Below are 24,543 nucleotides of genomic sequence, written 5' to 3'. Positions count from 1 at the left end.
AAAAAAAAAAAAAAAAAAAAAAAAAAAAAAAAAAAAAAAAAAAAAAAAAAAAAAAAAAAAAAAAAAAAGAAAATTGAAGAGGGGATTTACAACTAAGTATTAGATAATCATATTTTTACTAGGTGTTTCAGGTTTAAAGAGGATTTAACCTGCCTTCAGTGGTCTACAGATGTAGATATAGAAGAGCAAATAGAATAGTTGCTTAATTCTATAAAAATTCTATTAAAATGCCCAAATAACCCAGGATCCATTTCCCTCCCTTCTCCTAAGACAGGATATATCAACAATAGAAGTTGTCACAAGTCAAAACCCAAAAAAATCCTTGATAGATGACATAAACCGCTTGAGTCCCAGAATCTATCTACAGATTTATACACCAATATTCACAGAAAATGTTTTAACAGAAATTCAGCAGTCACAACAGCAAAGCCATTAGAAAGAGAAGTTTCCATGCTCAGCATCTCTACATGAACACACAGTGCTGGTTGACATTATCTCCTTCAAAGGAGACTCCACACGTTTCATCTTCTCAAAGCAAGTCCACCTTCTCATAGGTCTTTTCAATGAGGGTTAACAAGTTCTTCAAGTCAGCTGACTGCTGAATAGTGTTCATATCCTTTAAAAGACCTTTCTGATTCTTTGTCTTCAAAATTTCTTCCTAAAGAAGGAAAGAATGATAGACAACAAATTAAAAAACAGCTTTTGTCAAGTGCAACAGGAATTCCCCTTTCATGCAGCCCAGCTATAGCCAAAATAAAATGAAGAAAAATTCAAAAAAACAAAGATTAAGTCTTCCCTCCAACAGTCATACATATATTTCAGGTATGATTATAGGTTCCCTAGGACCACAGGTTTTTCTAGGAAGAGACAAGTGATCCTTTAAATCAGAGAATGATTTAGGTTGGAAGAGAGCTTAAAGATTATCCAGTTCTAACCCCCCTGCCAATGACAGGGACACCTTTCACTAGACCAGGTTGCTCAGGTCCCATCCAACCTGGCCTTGAACACTTTCACAGATGGAGAGAGTTTCCAGGGTTTTGTTCTGTTTTTAAAACATAAGTATATAGTTCCCAATGAAAAGAAACAAGAAAAAAAAAAAAAGGAAAAAGAAAAACTATTCATTTTTTCTGAATTTTCAGAATTGCCTCTTCTGACAGAAGTTGTGATAAAAGCACATTCTGTTGCCTTCCTTCTCATAACCAAAGCGTTATACATCTATATATATGTAAACATATATGTGTAACAGTTATATATATGTATATAAATATATTATATATTCCACACTCACCTGCAAAGTGGGTGCCTGAAAACTGTGCTTGGGGAGTTCTGGAAGGTGGAGTGCTCCACTGCCATTTTCCTGGAATACCTAGTAAAGGAAAAGGAAAAAAATAATTCAAAAAAACCCCAAATATCAGTCTCCCAAGTAGTGAAATAACCTAGCTGTTATTATCCAACTTCTGAAAACTAAACTTTCCAAAAACGTTGGCAAAATTGAAAAGAATCATTCCCAAAAGCAAACAAGGCCTTCCTTAAATGACATTCCCTGAGAAGCAGCTTGTTTAGGAGAGCTCTGGAAGTTAACCCATTCCTATAGGTTAGAATACAGAACTACTTAGTGGAAATACCTTCCTGGCCTCTTTTTCATCTTCCTCTAACTGGTTCTTGAGCAGCTGGATTTTGCTCTGCAGTTGCTGCACAGTGTCCTCAATGTTCTCTGCTGATCGCTGAGCTTCAGTTAGTTCTTCCTAAAATAAAACAGACACAAAACCAGAATAAAATTTCCTTTAAAGATGGGGAGCCTTTTGTACAGAACCATCCATCCAGAGACACTGCTGTGCAGCAAAGGTGGGTGATGATGAGCAGTGGACACTCCTCCACAAGAGCACAGGCACAGTCAGCTCTCTCTCTACTAAAGGGCTACAACGCACTGAGCAGCAGGAGCTTGGTAAGGTAATTCCTTCCCTTCCTTGCCTTTCATACCTGCAGTTGTGCCAGAGATTCTTCATTTGCCTCAAGCATTTGTCTCTCTGCCATTTGAAGGCTTGGGATATTCTTCAGGCTGTCCAGCTTCCCTGGAGGCACTCTTAAAGTCTTGAAAACTCTCAGCACCCTTAAGTGTAGAAAAAGGAAAGTATGACTTGTTTGGAGTTCTTTGCAAAACTAGAAGTGCTTAATGACTTCTCTGGGGAAAAACTAAACTCAGTTTAGCCCAATTGCTGCCAGTGAAGTAAAAGGCTCCAGATAGGAAGAAAATCTGTCTTGAATTGTTTTCCAAAATCATGTAGAATAGATACCAACCTAAGGAAGGAACCAGGAACAAGAAATCCCACCATTCTCACCTTTGTTACCACACTGACCTTGTGTGGTTTCTATCCCATTGGCCTGCACATTCCCTGACCCTTCTGCTTTTTAAAGTAAAACTAAGTTCTAAAATCAGCATTTTAACTGCTTATAAACAATAATCATTTTAGTAAAGCCTGGAAGTGTTTTTATGAAGCATGATATATAGCTTATTGTCAGAGGGAGAGTTTAGCCTGCCCTCAAAGCATGGTGCAAAACAACTGGGTAAAAGAAATCTCTCCCTCTTTTCTTTTAATTTATAATTTCTTACCTTTTTTTCAATACATTGAGGTGCTTCTGAACATCATCTTTTTCTTTCCTCTGTTGGCACAAAACAGATCTGGAAAGAAAACAAAGGCAGAATTCCCATCACAAAGCCTGCAAGCACAGAGAACACATCACATGAAGTCCACACTGTCAGAACTTCTCCAGGTAAAAATTTCCAATTTCAGATAGAAAGTGTTGTGTTATGTTATACTGGAAAAAATACAGACAGCCAGACATATTGCCCAAAAAAAAACTCCAAAGCATTTTCAGTTCAAGCTATACTAAAATTTTTACATTAATCCTTGTGGAAACAAAGAAGAACCACCAGGATATTTGACACTTACAGTACTGCTGAATCCACTACAGTTTCCAGAAATTGTCTACTGCTCTCTGAGAGAGTCTGCCAAGATTCTATTGCAGCACTGGAAAGCTTCAGCTTTTTGGAAGAACCGTTTTCTCCTGTTAAAGCAAAGGAAGAAAAGGAAAATATATGATTTGTCAAACCTGGACAGACAGTTTTGTGACTCATTTCAGTCACAGGGGAGTCAAAGGTGTAACAGCTCAGATTTAAGAGGAAAGAACAAGATCCTACCTACAGGAGAATAGTCCCTCTGCTCCTTAACTGTCCTTTTTACTGTCTGAGTGATCTGCTGAAGAGAAAAATTTACAGCAAATGTGGCAATTTTGAAACATCCTCTGCTGTGCAATCATCTATCTACTACTATCAACCCACTGTGTTACTGTCTGACAGTGTCCTTTGACACTGACCGCTAAAAAACCACCTCTTTTGAATTGTGCAACAGTAATTCATGTCAAACAGGCTAAGGAAACAAAAATTCACTCTTCCCAATTCCTCCCATTCCAAGAACGAGATCATGAAATAAGTGCACAGGATGTTTGGCTGTTCAGCCACATCTCGAGGTCGTGCTGTTTGTAAGTTCAGTGGCTGGGCAAGAACGCTTGTTGAAGAATCGAGTCCTGAGACAAGCAGAGAATGTTTTCCAAAGGTGAATAAACTGAGCTGAATGAACCCTGACCCAATCACTCTGCTCAATCAGATGCTGTTCAGCAGCTCTTCACAACTGCACAGTCAGCTTGCCTTTTTGCTCGTGATCAGGCAACGCTTCCCTCTACTTGTGACAGGCACAGTAGCACCCAGCTAGGAATTCTGGAAACCAGGAAGCAGTCAAGGCTGCTCAAAAGAGCTGTTCACACTGGGCATTTCCTCAAGTTACATTTAGTTACTTAATTGTTCCGTATAAATTCCAGTTTAAAAAATGGGCAAAAATACCTCTTTTTCCCAGCCCCTTTGGTTACTTTTCTACTTTGATCCAAAATAATGAATACCTGTCTTTTTTGACCTTGTTTTCTTCCTTCTCCATCTGTTCCTTTTTTTTTGCTGGAAGGCCTCAGTTTGTTTTGAGACTTAAAAGGGTTTTTTGCTGATCTCCCACCAGGGGTCTCCCCCATTTTAGTGGAAGGTGTGTGGTGGGGTTTCATTATCTGTAAACCAACCTGAACAGGAAGAAAAGACAAAATTAAAATCTAGCAATTGCGATCCTAAATGAGAACAAATGTTTGCATATTTGTCAATTTAAACCCTAAATCTTGTATATTTACCTAAGAACAGCACTCCTAAAAAAGCAGCCCCATTTGCCTTTTCAACAAACTTTTACTTGTTTCGCATCTGCTTCTAAAGTCAAAAGGCAGCATGACAGGTATGTCAAAGAGCAGCAAAGGCAAAGAAACAGAACTGACCTGAGAAAAGCCTAATTTGTTCTTATAAAGATTTCCATCAGTAGAATATTTTCTGCTCTCAAAAGACCCTACCTGCAACACTGTGTCCAGCTCTGGGGCCCCCAAAATAAGAAGGCTGTGGAGCTGCTGGAACAAGTCCAGGGGATGCCATGGAGATGCCCTGAGGGCTGGAGCACCTCTGCTGTGGAGACAGGCTGGGAGAACGGGGGGTGTTCACCTGGAGAAGGCTCTGGGGAGAACTTAGAGCCCCTTCCAGTGCCTAAAGGGGCTCTAAGAGAGCTGGAGAGGGACTTAGCACAAGGGTCTGAAGGGACACGACAAGGGGGAATGGCTTTAAACTGACAGAGAGCACGTTTAGATGAGATATTAGGAAAAAACTTCCCTGAAAGGGAGGTGAGGCCCTGGCACAGGTTGCCCAGAGAAGCTGTGGCTGCTCCATCCCTAGAATTGTTCAAGGCCAGGTTGGACAGGGCTTGAAGCAATCTGGGATAGTGGAAGGTGCCCCTGCTCATGGCAGGGGAGTGGGACTGGATGGTCCTTAAGGTTTCTTCCAACCCAAATCATTGTGATTTTATCTTTCCAATGCAGCTAAGCAGTCATCCAGTTACCAGACCTGCTTACCTTAGCCCCTAATCACAACAGTCTTTGCTGCCATTTAAACCTATAGTTTCTTTTCTTACTTACTACAGAAACAGAAGGGAGCAGCCAAAACAACCCATCACCCTTCTCTTCTCTCTATATATTCAGTTTTTCTTTCATCCCCTCGGGCCATTTTCCCCTCACTCAGAGGTCTTGTCACGGCTCGCCGGGGGAGTGTTGCGATTGACACCAGGTAACCGAGTCTTACACCAGATAAATAAGCGCCGCGCCAGGTAAGCAAGCCATGTTAATAAGCCCTATAAGAGGTAAATAATGCCTTAACCGGGTAAGGAAGCCCTATAAAAGGTACATAAACCCTAAATTAGGTAAGTAAGCGCTGTCTTTCCCCTCCAGAACTACCAGCTTTCGCAGGGCGCGAGAGACGACGCGGGACTACAACTCCCGGCAAGCATCGCTCCCCGACGCCGCTCAGTCTACTCGCCCACCGAGCGCAATGCAAGCTGGGAGTTGTAGTCCTCCCCACCCATACCCCTCCATACCCCAAAACACCCGCTCTCCCGCCGCTGCCGGATAACCCCTCGGGTAACACCTCCACAAAAACCTTCCCCTCCTCCCGGTTCATCCCCTCCCGAGCCTCACCGGCCCGACCGGGCTCTGCCACCTCTTCCTCCTCCTCAACGCTCCCGCCTCAGCCCGCCGGGACGTTACAAAATAAACCGCGCTCCCCGCGCGCGCGCGCACTGACGTTCCCGCCCGCCGCGCGTGCGCGGGGTCGGCCCGCTGACGGAGGGGCCGGGAGAGGTAACGGGGAGTGGGCTCTGTGTGTGTGTCTGTCCCTGTTCCCATTCCTAACCTTATCCCTGTCCATATCCCTGCCCGGAGCCCCTGTCCCGGTCCCTGTCCTTGTCCCGATCCCCTGTCCCAGTCCCCGTCCCGGCCCCGCGTCCCCATTGGCGGCCGAGGGGGCGTGTTTGTGGGCGGGCGGGGGCCGCCCGGTCATCCCCCGGCTGTGGGCGCTGAGGGGCTTTGGGGACAGGGCGGCTTTGGGGCTCCCTCGGGGCGAGGGGCTGGCGATGGAGAGACGGGCAGAGAACTGTCTGAAGCTCAGCGAGGGGCGTTGCAGCGTCCTGCGCCTGGGGAGGAACAATCCCGGGGTATGTTAGTGACAGCACTGCCAGCAGGTCCGGGAGGGGATCCTGCCCCTCTGCTCAGCCCTGGGGAGGCACATCTGGAATGCTGTGCCCAGCTCTGGGCTCCTTGGGACGGGAGAGGCGTGGAGCTCCTGGAGCGGGTTGTTGTGATCAGATTATTGCGATTGTCAGAGAGATGCCTCTACCCCAGTTAAAATGCAGACGCGACGAAGTCAGTAGTACGGATTTTATTTAACAGTAAATGTGAGGGGGACAGAGAGAGAAAGAGAGTGGCAAAGAGTAGACAGATATCCAGAAGGTGTCCTGTAGTCCTTTTGCCCCTGCCTTCTTAGTGGTGGGGGTTCCACAAAACACAGAGTCCCATCAATGGATTAATAGAAATTAATATAAATTACAAAAGGTACATGGGGTGCCCAAGCACTTCCCCTGCAGGGGGGAGTTTTACAGTCTTTTGCAGCACTCTGGATCTGTTGCAACACTGTGGATAATATGGTGGAAGGGCTCAGAAATGAGTCTGGGGTCTAAGGTTGCCCGCTGCCAGACCCAGCCAGGGCTGATTTTCGGCACAGCTGCTGAGTTGACTTTCCTTGTGGATACATTCCTCTCCCCCAGCCTTGTTTACTTCTCCTTAGACCTGAGATAACTGGGCAGTAGTACCACCTTTATCTTATCTCAAGTTCAGGTGGCTTAACTCACAGTCCAGTTTCCTAATTTCAGGAGGCATATTTGAACAGGGTGGGCTTCTGTGGTTGTAGCTTCTTTATACAGTTTGGCATAGTAGACAAAGTCCTTCAGTGATCTTAACAGTTGTCAGGGAAGTGTGATTTTCCTGGAGTTGAGAAGGCAGTGAGGCAGAGAGGAGGTGAGTGGCCCTTGGAGCCAAGCTGTGAAGGCTGTGGCTTCAGAAAGAAGGCAGGGATGGGGTATGGAGAGCAGCAGCAAAGGAGCTTTCAGGAGTTACTGAGCTTACAGAATCACAGGATGGTTTGGGTTGGAAGGGACGTTAAAGATGATCTCATTCCAACCCCCTACCATGGGCTGGGATGCCTTCCACTACACCAGGCTGCTCCAAGCCCCATCCAGCTTTGAACATTTCCAGGGATAAAGCAACCACAGCTTCTCTGGGCAACCTGTGCCAGGGCCTCACCACCCTCACAGAGAGAGTTAAAGTTGTCTTCCATACCACGTGTGGTGGGCTGAGCTCTGCAGCTCTTGCATTACCCCTGTGTCCTCACATCTTTTTCTCCTTTTTTCCTCAGTGTATCTCTGGTTAACATCCAGCCTAAGCCACCTTTTCCAAAGTTTGTTATATATCAGCAATTTTCTGACAGTCCACTTCCTGCAGAGTGCCTCCTTGATGTTGGATTTTAGGAAGAAAACCTTCCCTGTGAGGGTGGTGAGGCCCTGGTGCGGGTTTCCCAGAGAAGCCTTGGCTGCCCCATCCCTGGAAGAGCATCCCTCTTTGCCATTTAGAAATCCGTAGGTGAGGGAGATGGGAAGGTCAGAGGGTAGCTGGGCACGGCATCTTCACGCCTCACACCGGCTTTTCAGTGACTGATTAACGATGGTGCTGCTGAGGGACTGAATAAGTTACACATTTCCGATGTGGATTTAGATGGGTTTGGGAATGTTTCCTTGGCTGGAGGAAAATGATAATGCAGGTATGTGTGTGTGTGTGTGTGTGTTTATTTCGTCCAGCTCGCCCCAGGCTGACAGCTCAGCCATGCTGAGGGCCAGGGCCACCGTCCTGCGGCTGCGGCCGTGCCGCCTCACGCCCCCAGCACAGGTTCCAGCCGTCCGGAGCACGTGGCGTTCCCTGCACAAGCAGCCCTTGCACCCAGAGTGGGCTGCCCTGGCTGAAAAGCAGCTGAAAGGCAAGAACCCCAAGGATTTAATCTGGCACACCCCAGAGGGGATCGACATCAAGCCGCTGTACTCCAAGAGGGACACCGAGGGCTTCCCTGAGGAGCTGCCGGGGATGAAACCTTTCACCCGGGGGCCCTATCCCACCATGTACACCTACAGGCCATGGACAATCCGACAATATGCTGGATTCAGCACAGTGGAGGAGAGCAACAAGTTCTACAAGGACAACATAAAAGGTAGGGCAGCTGGTTTGGGAAAAAAACATTGCTTTGAAGCAGTGGGGAACATGAATTTGGTGAGTTACTTGGCAAATGTGATTGTTCTGACTTATGAGTTTGGGTTTCTGATGAGATCTTCCCAGTGGCACTGTATTTCTTTATTACTGGGAAATTGGAACTGCCTTCATTTTGCTCTGGAAAAGAAATGTGTTAAACTCTATTTTTAGTTATTGCACCTTAACACATAGATAGACATAATTTGGCTCCATCCCAGAGTCCAACCAGCAGAGATCATGGAGCACTTCACACTTGTTTTGAGACCATGAGAGAAGATTGTAGTAGAAAAAAAATGTTGAAATATGTAACTTAACTTCTGGTGTTAGTGCATTCTGACATTTTAGGTTTCCATCTCATCTCCTGAATGAAATCATAAATACCTATAAATAGTATCAGTCATACCATATTACTAAATACAAAATATGGGGATTTTCCTTATTTGAGAACAGTTTTCCCAATATTTCTTCAGAATATTGTCCTTTGCAGGTGTCTCTGCCAGTGGCAGGGGTGTTGGAACTAGATGATCTTTAAGGTCCCTTCTAACCCAAACCAGATCTCTATGAGTGTTGAGGAGTTGTTTGGGGATTTCTACATCTTTTGGTGTCATGGTTTTTTTTGTTTCTCTTTCCTGTAGCTGGCCAGCAGGGATTGTCTGTTGCTTTTGATTTAGCCACCCACCGTGGGTATGACTCAGACAATCCGCGAGTTCGAGGAGACGTTGGGATGGCTGGAGTTGCCATTGACACAGTGGAAGACACCAAAATCCTTTTTGATGGGATTCCTTTGGAGAAAATGTCCGTTTCCATGACGATGAACGGGGCAGTGATTCCCGTGTTGGCAACATTCATTGTGACTGGAGAGGAGCAGGGAGTGCCCCAGGCCAAGCTGACAGGGACAATCCAAAATGACATCCTGAAGGAGTTCATGGTCCGCAATACGTACATATTCCCCCCAGAGCCATCGATGAGGATCATTGCTGACATCTTCCAGTACACCTCAAAGGTATTCCTAGTTTAAATGTACTTACTTCTGTTATTATGTCAGGTTAACTATTTATGAGGCACTTTGGAGAACAAAGCAGAAGATGGGAATACCTGTCATAGTGCAGAATAGTGTGGTTGTGGGAAGGGCTGGCAGGAGAAGTTAAGAACCCAAATCACTTACAACGTAAATTCAAAGGTTTTTTAAGTCACTTCAAATCAAAGTCAGATTAAGGTGAGCCTAAGCCTGAAAGGATGCAAGAAGCTTGGAGATGAGGAACATTCAGGCTGTTCTTTGCAGAGGAAGTAAGAAGCCACATTAGTTAAGCATTATTTGCAGGAGCAAGGAGGTCTTGAATCTTGAAGCGCTTCTGCTGCAAGATTAAGCGTGAGAAAGTAATGAAAGGAGTGAAGTCTGGAACTGCTGATTGGAAGTTCAGTGCTCCCCGTTGTTTTCTTAGTTGCATTTTCATTGGAGAGGTGGCACACAGCCTGTAATGGAGAACAGTACCTAGCATGGTGAGTGATGGTACAGGCACAACGAATAGTGCAAAAAGGTGAAACCACATGAAGGAAAGATCTGCAAACACCATTTCATAGGGATGGATTATATTTGCAGTCAACAGGGAGAGCACAGAGTGGGCTGGAACACTTCTGCCATGGAGACAGGCTGTTCAGCCTGGAGCAGAGAAAGCTCCAAGGAGAAGCCTCATTGCAGCCTTTCAGTGTCTAAGGGGGCTTATAAAAAAGACTGAGCGAACTTTTTACACAGGCAGGTAGCGATAGGGAACAGTTTTAAACCAAAAGATGAGAGATTCAGGTTAGATACTAGGAAGAAATTCTTCCCTGTGAGGATGGTGAGACCCTGGCACATGTTGCTCAGAGAAGCTGTGGCTGCCCCATCCCTGGAAGTGTTCAAGTCCAGGTTGGAGCAACCTGTGATAATGGAAGGTGTCCCTGCCCATGGCAGGGAGGTTGGAACTGGATGAGCTTTAAGGTCCCTTCTAACCCAACCATTCTGTGGTTCTATGAATGGATTATTTGTGAATGTTGATAGAACAATTATCCAATCCCCTCCACCCTTGCTGTTATACCCTGTTGTCTCTTTTTTTTTTTGCAGCATATGCCAAAATTCAATTCCATTTCCATCAGTGGGTACCACATGCAAGAGGCAGGAGCTGACACCATTCTGGAATTAGCTTATACCATAGCAGATGGCTTGGAGTACTGCAGAACTGGGCTTAAAGCTGGCCTCACCATTGATGAATTTGCACCAAGGTGAGCTCAAGAAATTTGCAAGTATAAAACTCACTTTTTGGTAAATCCGCTAGAGAGTTTAATATGGAATTCTGTATTGCAATATTGGCAGTGCTCACATTGCAAATAGGTTTGGTTTTGGTTTTGTTGCATGATTTCAGTTATAGGAAAATAGATTTTGTCCAACACCTATGCTGATGAACTGAATAAAGCTCGTGCACAAGCATTGCCAAGGTCAATTTTAATTTAACTTTAAGCAGAATATTGTATTTTTTGTATAGTTACTGCCAAACTAGGCAAGAATTATAGTTTCAGTGGTCTTGTTTATTTACAGATTCCCTAACTATACAGGGAGTTTAAAAAAGAGAAGGTGTGGTGCATGGAGCCTGTTGCACATTCAGGCTGTAGGAATCAAATTAATTAACCCATCCCCAACATCTGTGGCAAGATCCAAGTGGATCACGTAGAATAAGATACAGCCTTATTTTCAGACTTCCAAGTGATGGGGATTCTGGCAAATTGTTTCCATAGCTCATTCACTGTTAAAAAAGTGCATCTTTAGTATAATGACTTTTACGGGTGTGAACTGTGCATGTTTACATGTATAGATCATAAAAGCTGTAAATAAGCAAAAGGACATTGATCAGTCTGTTCCCCAGTGTGCTGTCCTGTATGAAACTGATTTGGATTTTGATTAAAATCATCAGGTAAAGGATGAAAGCATGCTTGTAATATGTAATGCCTTCATATTGTAAGAGTTTGTGAGTGTAACTGCACTGGTAGATGGCACTACACTGTCACTGCCTATATTAGGGCCTTGCTGGAAGACTGCTTGACTGAGAGCTCCCCCAAAAAACAGTTCCTGAGGACAGTATAGCAGTTCCAGGGGCCTTTGGCAGTGGCAGTTTGCTTGCAGTCACCCTGTTTGGAGGTTAAGTCACTTTATTGACAGAAATGTTGCAGCTGGCATCAGTGTCCAGGAACATTCCCATCATCTGCAAAAATACATTAATCAGAGACCTTGCCGTGGGATTTATCCTTCACTGAAACAAAATTATTAGAATGGTTTCATGTTTTATCCTGTTCCTGTGCTCTTATTGCAGGCTCTCCTTCTTCTGGGGAATTGGGATGAACTTCTACATGGAAATAGCCAAGCTGAGAGCTGGGAGGCGGCTCTGGGCTCACTTGATTGAGAAAATGTTTAAGCCCAAGGATCCCAAATCTCTTTTGCTGAGAGCTCATTGTCAGACTTCGGGCTGGTCACTCACTGAGCAGGTTAGAAATGTGACTGTCATCACCTTCCTCACTTAAATATGTTCTCATGGTGTGGATCTAAAAGGGGGCTGCTGGTGTTACTCACTAGGGTGCAGCTTCCTGAAGGAGGACACCTGTCCCACTCTGAGTTTGACAGATTCATACACAAGCATTGGATACATTTTTATATTAATTCAGGACTCGGAGCACGAAGCCCCCTCTGGGATTTGTCCTGTAAGATACCCTTTCAAAGTGCAGCTGAGTGAGGAAGTAGAGGCACTTTTTTCTCAGGATCACTGGCTTTAGAGTGCATTTGAGGAGCCAAGGAAGTCACTCGTGCCCCTGATGACAACTGTTGAAGAGGGAAGGAATGGTTACAGCTCATCTGTTCTTTAGAAACTGGGTGCACTCTCTGTTCTTCCTGTTCTGTTGCATTACAGAAAGAAAATAAATCATTGGAGTGCATATAGTTTCCCAAGTGAGGTCAATCAAAGTCAGGCAATAGGAGTTATTTTTAGGTTGTGATTGCAACCCTTGTTATTTGACTTCTGTGCCTTGGTTTTATTCTTGGTTTTTGGTCAAAGTAAATGTAATTTTTACTTACATTGGAACAACACAGTACAACTAAAACAGTGGAGTTTTCTGAGCAGTGGCCTTTATGGGTCCTCCAATTAAAAGTATTCTGTAGGTACACAAATATTAATATCAATATTCATTAGTTAATATTTAGCCATCTTCAAGTCTCCAGTGTAAATAATTTTCTGCCTGGATCATAACCCCTTTTTTGATGTCTAAGCATTGCTGTTGTCTTAATGTAAATTCTCAGTGCCCAGTGATTACTCCAGTAGGTTTCAGGGGGCAAATATATTTTCCTTTGACCTGCCTTTAGATATGTACCTACTTGTAAATTAGGTTTTACATTCTTGCTTATCCAAATCCCATTTTTCTGTAATTCTTTACATGGAATACTTGAACCAGAAATGCTCCAGTATAGGCAGAATTACCATGTTCTGTAAAACAGTGATACCAATTCCAGTTCTTTATGGAGAATAATGTAACTCACGGAGCTTGTGGTTCAAGGCCACATTGGTGGCTCTAAATTTTTTTGTATACATTCATCTCACCAAAACCCTTCAAGAATTAGGTGTGCAGTCTTGACCTATCAATGAATTCCCTCAATAATCACATCAAAAAGGACAGGCAGCTGCAGTGTGTGTGTCTTCACTCCATCTCAGAACATGGAGACCACCTCTTGAACTGTGAGGACACATACGTACAACTCAAGCGTCCGGGTGTCTGAGAAGAGCAGATAAAAATTTTGACCTAAAGACTGAGATTATATTCTGTAATAGTGACTCTATTTCTATACCTATCTTTCAGTTTTGTAGCACCAGCAGGTTGCAATTGTAATTTCTACCTTTATGTAATGTTGTCATTAATGAAAATTATACCTGTCTGACACACGTGCTGTTCACTGCTCCAAGAATTCTAGATTCTGAGGATGGAGGACATCAGGCCTACCTGTTCCATCCTCTCCAACTTGGATTCATTAAGGCCTTCTAAGCACCACTAAATATAAGTTAGGCTTTGATTTGTTACCACTACCAGTTTACTCACACACTGATAATGTTGTCTTTCTTTCTGGATTAATTTCTGTGTTAAGATACTGACAAGTGATAAATCTGTTGGATTTGATGCCTGTTATTGACTGGGGTTTTCTCAGCTTGTGTTCTGATTCCAGTGTTTCAGTGGGGAGTCTTACATCCATTTCCTTGCAGTAATGTGTGTGTGTGACCAACCAGGCAGAACCTCTGAGTTCCAGAGCTGTCCTTTCCCTTCCAGGATCCCTTTAACAACGTTATCCGCACCACGATCGAGGCCATGGCTGCGGTGTTTGGGGGAACGCAGTCCTTGCACACAAACTCCTTTGATGAAGCCTTGGGTTTGCCCACAGTGAAAAGTGCTCGCATTGCCAGGAACACGCAGATCATAATCCAGGAGGAATCAGGAATTCCCAAAGTGGCAGATCCCTGGGGGGGATCTTACCTCATGGAGTGCCTCACCAACGACGTCTACGAAGCTGCCTTAAAGGTCAGTTTGCATAACCTTTCCTGGGAAAATTTTAGGGATGGAGTTTTGAGAAGTATATTTTAAGGGACCGTTTGATAAAGTTGGTAACTTCTAAACGAGGAATTATTTTACACTTATGCTTCAGTGATTCCTTTGTGAACTTTACAAAATACAGTTTAGAGCACGGGACTGGACAGGTAGGCATAATAAAAATTTGGATGGCAGTACAAGTACAGAGCTCATTTTTTTAGACCTTTTTACTGCTCGCTTTCTCAATCCTCTTCATTTCTCAGCTTATTGAGGAGATAGAAGAAATGGGTGGAATGGCCAAAGCCGTTGCTGAGGGGATTCCCAAACTTCGTATTGAAGAGTGTGCAGCCCGGAGACAAGCCAGGATTGACTCTGGTAGGAGCAGGGAGATGAAAGTAGGGAAAACTGCCACTAGAAACCTTTGTATAAACGTTTTTACACGCGTTTTGATTGTTTTTTTGTCATCTTAGTTTAAGAGTAACAGATTGTGAGTGGTAAAATGAATGGTGATAGTTTTATGCCAGTGAAAGCTTCTGGAAAGAGATTTATGAAATACAGCACCAGTGTGAAAAGCCTTGCTTGACATATTGAAGATTAGATCAGACAAGGCACTAGAAAGACCATTTTAAAGGGATATTTGGAGCCTTCAGTAGTTAATAGATTAATTTCTGACAGGAGCTTTTATCTGTGATTCCTGAATTTAAAAGCAGGAATGCCACCAGATGGCAGTATGGAATGCAGCTGGCCAAATTCCTGGGTTTATTGGAGGACCCGTTATTCCTGAAGACCAGAAAAAATGCAGTGCAGAGGATGAGACAGCTCTTTATTTGTGATAAATAGACATGTATGTGAATGTGTACAAATATAGTGCATATATATGCAGAGATATTTTTGCACGTCTTTATAACTCTATTCCACTTTTTGTAATCTGCATTCCAGTAGCAGTCCAGTAACAGAAAACAGTACTCTCATACATGAAAGAAGTTACATGAACTTCTTTGTATGGAGGATAAATTTGAAGCAGGTCTTAATTAAGACCAATAAAGAATAATCAGTAAAGTTCTGTGTTTTCTCTCCCAGGGTGAATTACTTGATGTTGCTTCAAAGAGTATATTAATGTTATCAGGCACTGCAAATAAAAATGATTGATAAGTCTATACTGGCTGAAAGCTAAAATACAGTTTTCCACTCCATTTTTATTCACATGGAATAGTTTTAGGTAGGAACTTCACTTCATTTGATAAGTCAGAAAAGTAAATGCAGAGGAGTGCAGGAGACCAGCACTTCTGCTTAATTCTGTAGGCTTAAAAATAGCAAATGGCCAGTGTATATTAGGGGCTCATTATTACATCAGTTTGTAAGATAAATATTGTTCTATTTCATACCTTTTTTTCTGGCTCAGTGTTCCCTGACTTGAACGTTCATGCATTTAATCACCTCTCATCATAAAATCTGGAAAATACAAACTTAAATCCTTTCTATAAGAGAAAATTTTACACGTTTGAAATGTATATAGTTATAAAGCGTTGTAATGCTCAAAAACTTCTCGTGCTGTTGATGCTGTGTCCTTTCACAGTAGTTTGCAAATGTGTTCTGAGTTTCTGGTGTTTGCATTGGAAATAGGGTCTGAAGTAATTGTTGGAGTAAACAAGCATCAGCTGGAGAAAGAGGAGACAGTGGAAGTTCTGGCCATTGATAACACTGCAGTCCGTGCCAAGCAGATTGAGAAGATCAACAAGGTGGGAACAACCTTTTTAAAAAGGGAACTTCTTGTAATTGCAGATAGAACTTGAGTAAAGTATTAGAATACAGACAAAAATGTTTTTGTTACATTGATTTGATTTTCTTCACTGTATTTCAGGTAGTCTTGTGAAAATATATCTAACCTTTAAAAATTGGGAGCTTTACATGTCCTGAAAATAAGATAGAAAACGGCTATGCAATGTTTTGCTCTAAAAACAGGTAGCATTACTTCGTCACTCAGACTGTTCGGTGCAGCTTGTCAAGAGCTACTGAGGGACAGGGTTATGGAACCAGAAATCAATATCCACTTTCATAACTAGTAAAAATGTAGATAAAACTGGCTTAGAGTTATGTTATGGACTTGTACACATTTTAAGGTCTGAGATGCCTTTTTTCCTTCTAATCTTATTGACCTATATAGTGTGTATTGACAATTCCATGCCTCCAGAATTAATATTTGAAGTCAAACAGTCTTACACACTCAACTTCCCATTTCACTTAGCAGTTTGTTTTAACCCAACATCTTTCCTCTGCACTGTAGGTGAAGGCCACCAGAGATAGTGCAGCAGCCCAGCAGTGCCTGGATGCTCTGACAAAATGTGCTGCCACTGGGGAAGGGAACCTCCTTGGTCTTGCAGTGGAAGCAGCACGTGCCAGGTACTGGGGGTGAACAAGCAACTGCTGCTTGAAAATCAGTGGCTCATTTTCACCTTTTCACTGTTTTTGGGTGTGGAGTCAGTGAGACCGGTGTTTCGAGATGTTTTGGAGTTTTTTCTTCAGAGGTGGAAGTAAAGGGTGGCTGCAGTTTCACGCTGTCAAATAGACCATTTTACATTTTACATTTTACAGCCTCTTAAGGCCATGCTTTAATTTCTCACAAGGAACAATGCAGAATGATATGAAGAATCTCATATGAACTGAGATTGTTCATACACACTGTGCTTTTTACAACTCATAGTCTTTCCAGTTTCAGGATGTAACTGGGTTTCTCTGACACCCTGCTGGTTCATGGGTCAAGGAGCTTAAGAAGAATCTGAGATGTGAAAATGGATATTCACAATCTCATCATGCTCTGTTGCTTCATCTTTCCTTGCACCACAGATTGGTGTGAAAACAATTTTTGACTGAAGGAGAAATCAGTTTGCTTAGTCAGGCAAAGATGTCAAAGATGCTCTTGAGTGATGTAGTGAGGCATCCTCAGAGTCCAGTGGAACAGTCACTTTTTTCACCCAAGGTGCTTTTGAGGCTGTTTTCTTTCCTGTTTCAAGGTCAGCATCAGTCTCTAGAACAGATCCTGTCTGTCTGTTCCTTAATTAACTCAATGCCCCAAAAATGAGCAAACCAAATTCACTCTTTGTTGGAGTGCTGGCCTCTTTTTACTGTGATATCTCAAATTCTTTCTTTGAACACATAACAGCTGTATTTTGAATACACTTTCTACCACACAGAGCTTGTCAGGAACCTCCAGCAGCATGTCTGTATCTGTCTGTGAAACTCTGAAGGTCACACAGGAGGGTTGTGTTGGATTTACAGGGAGTCATATCTTCTGTACCAAAACTGGCCAATTAACTCACAGTTCCTCTCCTTGGTGACCGTGTCTTTTTTAATTATAAAGGCATTAATGGACTGTAGATCCACTTTGCAAGATGCAAACACAAAACTTAATTCTGCCCCAAAACTATAAATGGGATGTTACCAAGAAAGAAACTGTCCTGGCATCTGGTACAGAGGGTCTGAAGGGGGATTGTGAGCTCTGGGAACACTTATGGGAAGCCTTTCTGTTGGGGGCAACGTGGGAAAAGCTGCTCAAGTGAAGCACATTCACCCTTCCCAAACGGTAGATAAATGGGCCAGTGTCACCAGCAAGATAGAGACAGGTGCCTCTTTCCTGCTGAATGGAAAACGATGGATTTTGATCATGATGTCATCTAATTCACTTGGGATAAAATAAGTAGCACAGAATTTTCAGTGATGAGACTCCATGGACTAATAAGGAGATTTCAGCGCTGACAAACACAAGTAGAAAAGTAATTTTGTTACTCTGGCCAAAGTAACAAGGCAGATCTGAGGTGACAGGGAATGGGAGCAGTTCTTTCTCACCTCCATCTGTGTTGCTGTTTTTCTGTCCCTCTCCAGCCTCCAGTTCCGGCTGTGCCAGCTCCCAGTGATGGAAAAAGAAGGCAGGAGTGCATTGTATCATGTTGTGCTGCCCTTTTGTCTGCCCAGCCTGTTCTCTCGTGGTACTCTGTCCCCTGATTTCACACTGCTGCCTCTCATTCCTGCTGAAATGCACAGGCAGGAGCGTGAGGCTGAGCAGACAGGAGCTGACAGTTCTGACAGGCACGTTGTGGTCATTGAGCTTCTTCGAGTTGGCATTTGGGCAGCACAGCCTGTTGTGAACCACTGGGATAAATCACAGCATAAGTTGCCAAAGGAAACAGATCCTGTGCCCTGCAGGACACACAAATGAACAATATCTTTTCTGATCACAGTTGTGAATGTCTTTAATCACATTGACCCAAAGCTTAGCCAAGAGCCAAGCTCCTTTTGTTGGGAAATCACCTACTTTTGAGGAAGCACAGGGAATCTCTGGGCAGTGGAGGGCTCTGATCCAGCACAGTTGGTCAGCAGTAAGTAAGACATAAACAGTTTATATACAAATATATTGCCTCAGCCACCAGACATTTTTAAGGGCTATGGACTGATAAAAAATCTCACTGTTAAGAAAAGAATTCCTGCCTGCAGAGAGAGCTATTCCATTGTGGTTGCATATGTGACAGAGATTTAAAAAGAAAGTTTATAAGTTTATTGGTAAACAGTAGGAGAGCATTTGTGAGTAGCTGAAAACCAAAACTGATATTACTTAAGCACTTTAGATTTAAAGGGTTGCAGAGGTTTTACCTCTCTTTTAGAAAGGGCCAACTTCAAGTTGGCTGCTACCTCCTTTCAGGTGGTTGTTGGGAACAAATGCAGGAGAAAATGAGAATTCCAGAGGTTTGAAATGTGCTTAGGCAGTAGCTGAGTTGGTTGGTTGGTTGGTCTGGTCTCTCTATCTAAGCACATGTGTTTTGTAAGAGCGGTATTTTTATTTCTTTGCTTTGACAAAGTTTGCAGCAAGTTGTATTCAGCACGAGGTTCTTAATTACTTTAGGACAGAGGCTGTTATTTCTCATGTTTGTACAAGAAGACAGCACAGCCTGGTTTGCTTCTCTCACTTGTGTTGCAGCAGTAAAGTGTGTCATTATTTCAAATGTGCACAGTGTGTCCTGTAGCAAACAAAACTTGTAACTTGTGTGCAAATAAATTTCCCAGATTCTTCTGCATCTTAGTGGATAAGGGAGCTGTATCAGGAGTAGAGGAGAAGAATAATAAACACTAAAATAAAATAATAAGGGAAAGGCAAGCATATTCCAGTTAAAATGTTAGGTGTCAGTCTTTTCTGTGTGTTCTTCATGGTTTTGCCTCCTCTTGATTTATATTTGGTGTTTTAGTTTGAGTCCAAATGCAAGATCCTACAGTCTGAGCCTCCCAAAAATCCCTGTTCAGAAAATCTGATTTAATTTTCTGAAATATTTTGCCATGCAGTGATCCCCATTGCCTTACCACTTGTAAATCAGTTCTCACATCAGCAATACAGGACTTCTTAAAATTGCCTTTGCATGTTACTTTAGTGGGTGACAGTGGGGTGAGTCACATCTTCAGAGTTGCTGCACCAAAAGGGAAAGGAATGTAATTGAATTTGTCCTGCAGCAAGGGAAATAGCTGGGTCAGTGATGTCTGTGTCCTGTTTTCCTTTCAGCCTCCTGATAATATTCCTGCTTTGTGTCCATGCCTCAGGTGCACCGTGGGAGAAATAACAGATGCCATGAAGAAGGTGTTCGGGGAGCACAAAGCCAGTGACCGGATGGTGAGCGGAGCCTATCGCCAGGAATTCGGGGAGAGTGATGAAATCCTGCATGCCATCAATAGGTAAGAATTGCTTCCCAGGTAGCCAGCCATTTAATAGCCTCACATTTAATCCAGGAGGTAAATGTGTCACTCACAGTGCCCTAAAAAAAAAGCATTTCCCAAACCTGAGTGACATCCGCAGATCAAAGCAATGACCTGCAACAATTCACCTGCAAAGCATGACAGGCACTCTCGTGCAAGGAAGGAGAACGACAAGAATTAAGTGCAGTAAGACAATAGTAAAAACTTATTTGAACTTTTATTTGCTTGCAAACACCAAGGTGTTGTTAAGGTTTGAGGATTTTGTTCAAAAGCCTGTGCAGCCATAGGATTGAGAAGCTGAAAAACTTTGCCTGAAATCCCTGTACGTTGGGTTGCTTCTTTTGGAGGCTGTGTAATAGTAACCTCTGAAATATCTCCAGCAATTCATAGTACAAAATCTTGATCTACCCATAATTGTTCCTGCAATTTCACTCTTACTAAAACTGTCAGGCTGAAATCTGTCTGGATATCCACATACAACTTCCACTTACTCATATCCCGATGGAGAAAACATCTGAAGATGGTGGTACGTGTGAAAACAGCTGCCTATTTGTGCCTTTTCTCAGCTTCTGCCTTCACTGCTACCCTCAGGGGTAAAGAGCCTGAATTGCTGTAGTGGGAGGTGATGTAATTCCAATCGATGCTCATTAGTCCCTGCTGTGTTGGGGCTTACATGTTAAAGAGTTCAGGCTGTCTGGAAAGGGAATTACTTGATGGCTTCACAGTGACGGTGTTCAGATTGACTTGAAAGTGGTTGTGCTGGGGAATATCTTCTTTTATTTCAAATATTTAAATTTAGGTATTTGTAATTATGGTTTTTATGTGAAACTGGACTGAACTAAATCCTTGAAAATCAAGGTGTAGCTCCCTTTTATACAGAGAATCACAGAATCATTTAAGTTGGAAAAGACCTCCAAGATCATAGAATCCAACCTTCAACCAATCACCACCTTGTTAACCAGAGCAGAGCACTCAGAGCCACATCCAGTTGATTCTTGAACACTTCCAGGGATGGTGACTCCACCACCATCCTGCCTTCATGTCCAAGGTCATATGTACCACTTAGTAAACCTGGTGACAAAACTGGATTTGCTGTGTGTCAGTTGGCACAGCCCTTCATAAGGGTGATTTCACACTGCCCAGCACGTAAACCAAGCCCAGAATTCCAGGGGCTCACGTAGTTTTAGCCTTGGCAGGCTTGGAGGTGTTCTTGTTAGGAAGGAGCCTGTGGATGGGGAAGTAAGAAAACAAGAATGTGAAAACTGAAAACAATACAGAGAAAATGGTGATGTCACAAATCAATTCAGGTACATTCTTCACCGTTACTCTTAGCAGTCCTTGGGCTGGCCTGACTCCTGTACACCCTCAAGCAGAAGCTCTGTTCAGTTTGCTTCCTCAGGCTGTCTTGACATAATTCCTTTTCAAGATGTCCAGTAGAATATTTAAAAAAAAAAAACGAACCCACAAAAAAATCACACCAAACCAAACAGAACCGCAAAAGCTTTTATTTCTAAGAAGGGGTAATCTTAGTGCCCCACTCACAGACAGATCCTGGTGGTACACGAATAATGAGCAATTAGATGAAAGAATAATATCTGAGGCTCTTCAATACAAGAGAAATATGAACAGCTACTATCCAAAAAAAGAGGGGCAAGAAGTACACCAAATCTGGGATACAGTAATCCTTCTCTGGACAGTGTTGTGCCCAGTGGAATGGTGAGGATGCACAGTGTGATATCCAGGACCTGTCTCTATAAGCTGTGTACAAGTTCTTGTGAAGTAATCAGACATAATTATTCTCAAAATATAAAAATTGTGGTTTAGTTTGCTGTAATTCAGCTCATTAAACCCTCAGAGAACTCAGCATTTTGTGTGTTAGAAAGCAGAAGAGTAGTGGAGTGTTTCTTTTTTTTTTTAAAAGAACATTTTATTGGTGAGGCTGATAAATACAAGAAGTGAGTTAGTGATTATATAACATAGATATTAATATAGTGGTTAGTAATTATATATTAGTAATATATAGTATTACTACCATAATTATATATGGTAGTAAATATAGCCAAGCCATGACTTAGAAGATCTTCTTATCTGATGTACAGAAATTATGCTACACTTGCAGCCAGTGCGTTTTTCATGTGTGGAAATATTTCTAATGCTTCTCAGTGACTTGCACTGATACAAGAGCTGTTTTCCACCAGAGTTAACAAGTTCACGGACCGTGAGGGGCGCCGGCCTCGCATTCTCGTGGCAAAGATGGGCCAGGACGGCCACGACAGAGGGGCCAAAGTCATCGCCACGGGATTCGCAGACATCGGCTTCGACGTGGACATCGGGCCCCTCTTCCAGGTAGGACTGATTGAATCCAGTGTATTCCAAATGCACCCACTGTCCCCCTGGTGCCGGTGCAGCACCCAGGCCGGGGCTGTTCCTTGTCACATTCCCTGTCTCCACACAGACCCCCCGGGAGGTGGCGCAGCAGGCGGTGGATGCCGACGTGCACTGTGTGGGGGTGAGCACGCTGGCGGCAGGACACAAAACCCTGGTGCCTGAACTCATCAAGGAGCTCAACACCCTCCACCGTCCAGACATCCTGGTCATCTGCGGAGGTGTCATCCCACCTCAGGTACGGGGCAGCATTCTGCCCATCCAGGCCAAGAGCTGCTTTATCTGTTTCCTCTGTCTTGTAATGTTAAGGGGGATTTACAGGATTTACAGATTTAGTGATCACAGAGCACTCACTGTCAGGTCTAACCAATCTGATTTTCTCTACACCTGGTTTAATTTACGATGTTGGTGGGATGGAATATTAAGCTGTGTTGTGAAAAGATGAGCCTCGAGGAGATGTTCTTTATGCTCTGTTGTTTCCCATCACCAGTAGTTTGCATGTCGCTGGTACAGGCTGGCTCCTGTCCTGAGAGACCTCATGGCTTCCAGCCATAAATTTGGGAGGAGCCACAGCTGGTGACTAAGACACCTGGCAGGTCCCATCACACATCTCGTTCACTGTTCAACCTCTCCTCACCATCACAATCATCAGGGCTCATTCCCTCTCTTTTCTCCCAAACTGTTGAACAGTTTGTTGGATTCCCTTGCAGTCACATCTGTGCTTTTCTCTTATATTTTTCCTTCGCTCATCCACAGTTTGCCTGGCTGTATCACCTTTAAGGTTATCCTCTGTCTAGAATGATCCAGATTGATTTTGCACATAGATCTGCTGTTATTCCCTTTTCCCACACTTCTCCCTTTGTTAGCTAATTAGGAAAGCATTCAGGAATTAGACTTTTAAACTGAACAAACAAAACTTGTATTATTTTTCTGGCAGACAAATTGTGTTCTGTCCAGTACCTCTCAAAGGGCTGCTACTAACCTGTGGTTTAAAAAGGTACAGAATACCTTATATAAAAGAGAATGCAGAACTGCTTCCCAGCTCTTTTTGCTATTTCAGGACAATCAAAAAACTAAATTAACTCAGATGGCAAGAGACCACTGGGAGTCATCCGTTCCAAGCCCTTGTTTACAGCAGTATTTTCAAAATTAGAAGTTAGATCAAACTTAGATTAGGTCATTCAGGGTCATGACGAGTTGGCTTTTGAAAATTTGCCAAGGATTGACGTGAGTCTGATTCTAAAGAAATAAAATCTTTCCTATGGGTATTTTTTTTATATTTCTTTTTTACCTCCTAACTACCCTACTTTTCCCATGTCCTTGAAACTGTGCTTTCACTGGGATTTGTTGCTTTCTCAGGCCCAGCATACAGGACCAGCTCTAAATTAATGAGCAATTTTCTGTTGAACCATTAACTGTAGATCTTAAATCTATTTTTGGACAGGATTACGAGTTCCTGTATGATGCGGGCGTTGCCAATGTGTTTGGTCCAGGGACTCGTATTCCGAAGGCAGCTGTGCAAGTGTTGGATGATATTGAGAAGTGCCTGGAGAAGAGGCAGCAATCCATGTAACTCTGGAATGTCACATCACAGCAGCCTTACACCAATTGCCTACGGAATGGGATCGTCACAAGGGATGACCAGCCACAAGCTGCTTCTACTGCCCCTGGCCTGGTGTTTTGTGCTTTCTAAGAAAGTTGTAAACTCTCTGCTTTGTTCTATTAGAGGATTATTTATATATGTACCCACCAGAAAATTTTATCTCTAGAACTGCGACTTCAGGAAATGAAGGGAATTCACGTAAGTGTGTTTGGGGCTTTTTTTCCAGATATACTGATAAATAAACTAATCATTGCAGCTCCTTGGTTGGTCTCTTTTGCATGCAGAGAACTTGTTTTGCCTTTTTTTTGGCAGTCACTGTGGACCCAGAACTCTTCAGGCAAAATCACTGAAGTTCAGCGGAGATGTGGCTGAGTCCAGCAGCACCTTGATTTGGGAAATGGTGACGTCTCAGGGAAGGGCAGTGCTGGAGAGCACAGGAGCACAGCTGCCCCTGCATGGGCTACTGCCACATACAGGAATTGTGTCTTATTAAACCATGAAATGCAAAAATTATGGTTTATCTACCTGTAGGTTTCTAAAGAGAGTTAAACTGTGGCTGCCCCTATCCCTGGAAGTGTTCAAGGCCAGGCTGGATGGGACTTGGAGCGACCTGTTCTAATGGAAGGTGTCCCTGCCCATGGCAGGGGGTTGGAATGAGGTGAGGTTTAAAGTCCCTTCCAACCTAAACCATTAGTTTATATTTTTATATATATGGAATATATATATATAATTATAATTTGACCATAAATTAACTTCCCAAAACTAAAAAAAAAAAAACCAACACCAAAACTAGTCCCCTGATACTCATGCTATACTGGCTTTCCTGGTTCTTTGGTCAAGGGCAGCCCTGCCTTTTAAATGTCCTATATATAAGATAAAACCACCTAAAACTCAGAGTTTCTGCTGGGGAAGTTTGGATGTGCTTCTTACTGACTCTGAAAAACGAAAACTAAATTTGAGCCATATTTGATACA

At 43.1% G+C, this 24,543-nt stretch overlaps 2 protein-coding genes across 5 annotated transcripts; one reads left to right on the top strand and one right to left on the bottom strand.

The window, feature by feature from the left end:
• Positions 1-347: 347 nt before the first annotated feature.
• CENPQ (centromere protein Q) lies at positions 348-5,712 on the bottom strand. 3 transcript variants are annotated; one of them, XM_027902253.1, is made up of 9 exons: positions 5,605-5,712; positions 3,955-4,110; positions 3,200-3,257; positions 2,952-3,066; positions 2,612-2,680; positions 1,981-2,110; positions 1,626-1,745; positions 1,289-1,366; positions 348-658 (listed from the first exon to the last, which is right to left on the bottom strand). In XM_027902253.1, exons 2-9 carry the CDS (start codon positions 4,105-4,107, stop codon positions 530-532), a joined length of 852 nt encoding a protein of 283 aa, XP_027758054.1. In that variant the 5' UTR covers positions 4,108-4,110; positions 5,605-5,712; the 3' UTR covers positions 348-529. The 3 variants fall into 3 exon arrangements, with proteins under 3 accessions (XP_027758054.1, XP_027758053.1, XP_027758055.1); XM_027902252.1 differs by lacking the exon at positions 5,605-5,712 and adding an exon at positions 5,329-5,387 and having other exon boundaries at positions 3,955-4,111; XM_027902254.1 differs by lacking the exon at positions 5,605-5,712 and adding an exon at positions 5,329-5,387 and having other exon boundaries at positions 3,200-3,254; positions 3,955-4,111.
• MMUT (methylmalonyl-CoA mutase) lies at positions 5,711-23,828 on the top strand. 2 transcript variants are annotated; one of them, XM_027902251.1, is made up of 13 exons: positions 5,711-5,766; positions 7,815-8,218; positions 8,892-9,259; positions 10,358-10,515; positions 11,598-11,769; positions 13,591-13,839; positions 14,112-14,223; positions 15,472-15,587; positions 16,133-16,248; positions 19,429-19,560; positions 21,780-21,927; positions 22,037-22,204; positions 23,411-23,539. In XM_027902251.1, exons 2-13 carry the CDS (start codon positions 7,840-7,842, stop codon positions 23,537-23,539), a joined length of 2,247 nt encoding a protein of 748 aa, XP_027758052.1. In that variant the 5' UTR covers positions 5,711-5,766; positions 7,815-7,839. The 2 variants fall into 2 exon arrangements, with proteins under 2 accessions (XP_027758052.1, XP_027758051.1); XM_027902250.1 differs by lacking the exon at positions 5,711-5,766 and having other exon boundaries at positions 7,780-8,218; positions 23,411-23,828.
• Positions 23,829-24,543: the final 715 nt, after the last annotated feature.

The sequence above is a fragment of the Empidonax traillii genome, unplaced genomic scaffold, assembly GCF_003031625.1.
Source record: "Empidonax traillii isolate 1590-97213 ecotype Southwest subspecies unplaced genomic scaffold, ASM303162v1 scaffold856:size409766, whole genome shotgun sequence".
Classification (NCBI taxonomy): Eukaryota; Metazoa; Chordata; class Aves; order Passeriformes; family Tyrannidae; genus Empidonax; species Empidonax traillii.
The sequence above is the reverse complement of the archived record's forward strand: the minus strand, read 5'-3'. Positions and strand labels throughout refer to the sequence as shown.

Coding starts and splice junctions, on each gene's coding strand:
- CENPQ (XM_027902253.1), bottom strand. CDS start 4,107: ATGAAACCCCACCACACACCTTCCACTAAAATGGGGGAGACCCCTGGT. Junction 2,111..2,611: donor CTCAATGTATTGAAAAAAAG/GTAAGAAATTAT, acceptor TCTACACTTAAG/GGTGCTGAGAGTTTTCAAGA. Junction 1,746..1,980: donor AATCTCTGGCACAACTGCAG/GTATGAAAGGCA, acceptor GTTTTATTTTAG/GAAGAACTAACTGAAGCTCA.
- MMUT (XM_027902250.1), top strand. CDS start 7,780: ATGTGTGTGTGTGTGTGTGTGTTTATTTCGTCCAGCTCGCCCCAGGCT. Junction 13,840..14,111: donor TCTACGAAGCTGCCTTAAAG/GTCAGTTTGCAT, acceptor TTCATTTCTCAG/CTTATTGAGGAGATAGAAGA. Junction 14,224..15,471: donor ACAAGCCAGGATTGACTCTG/GTAGGAGCAGGG, acceptor CATTGGAAATAG/GGTCTGAAGTAATTGTTGGA.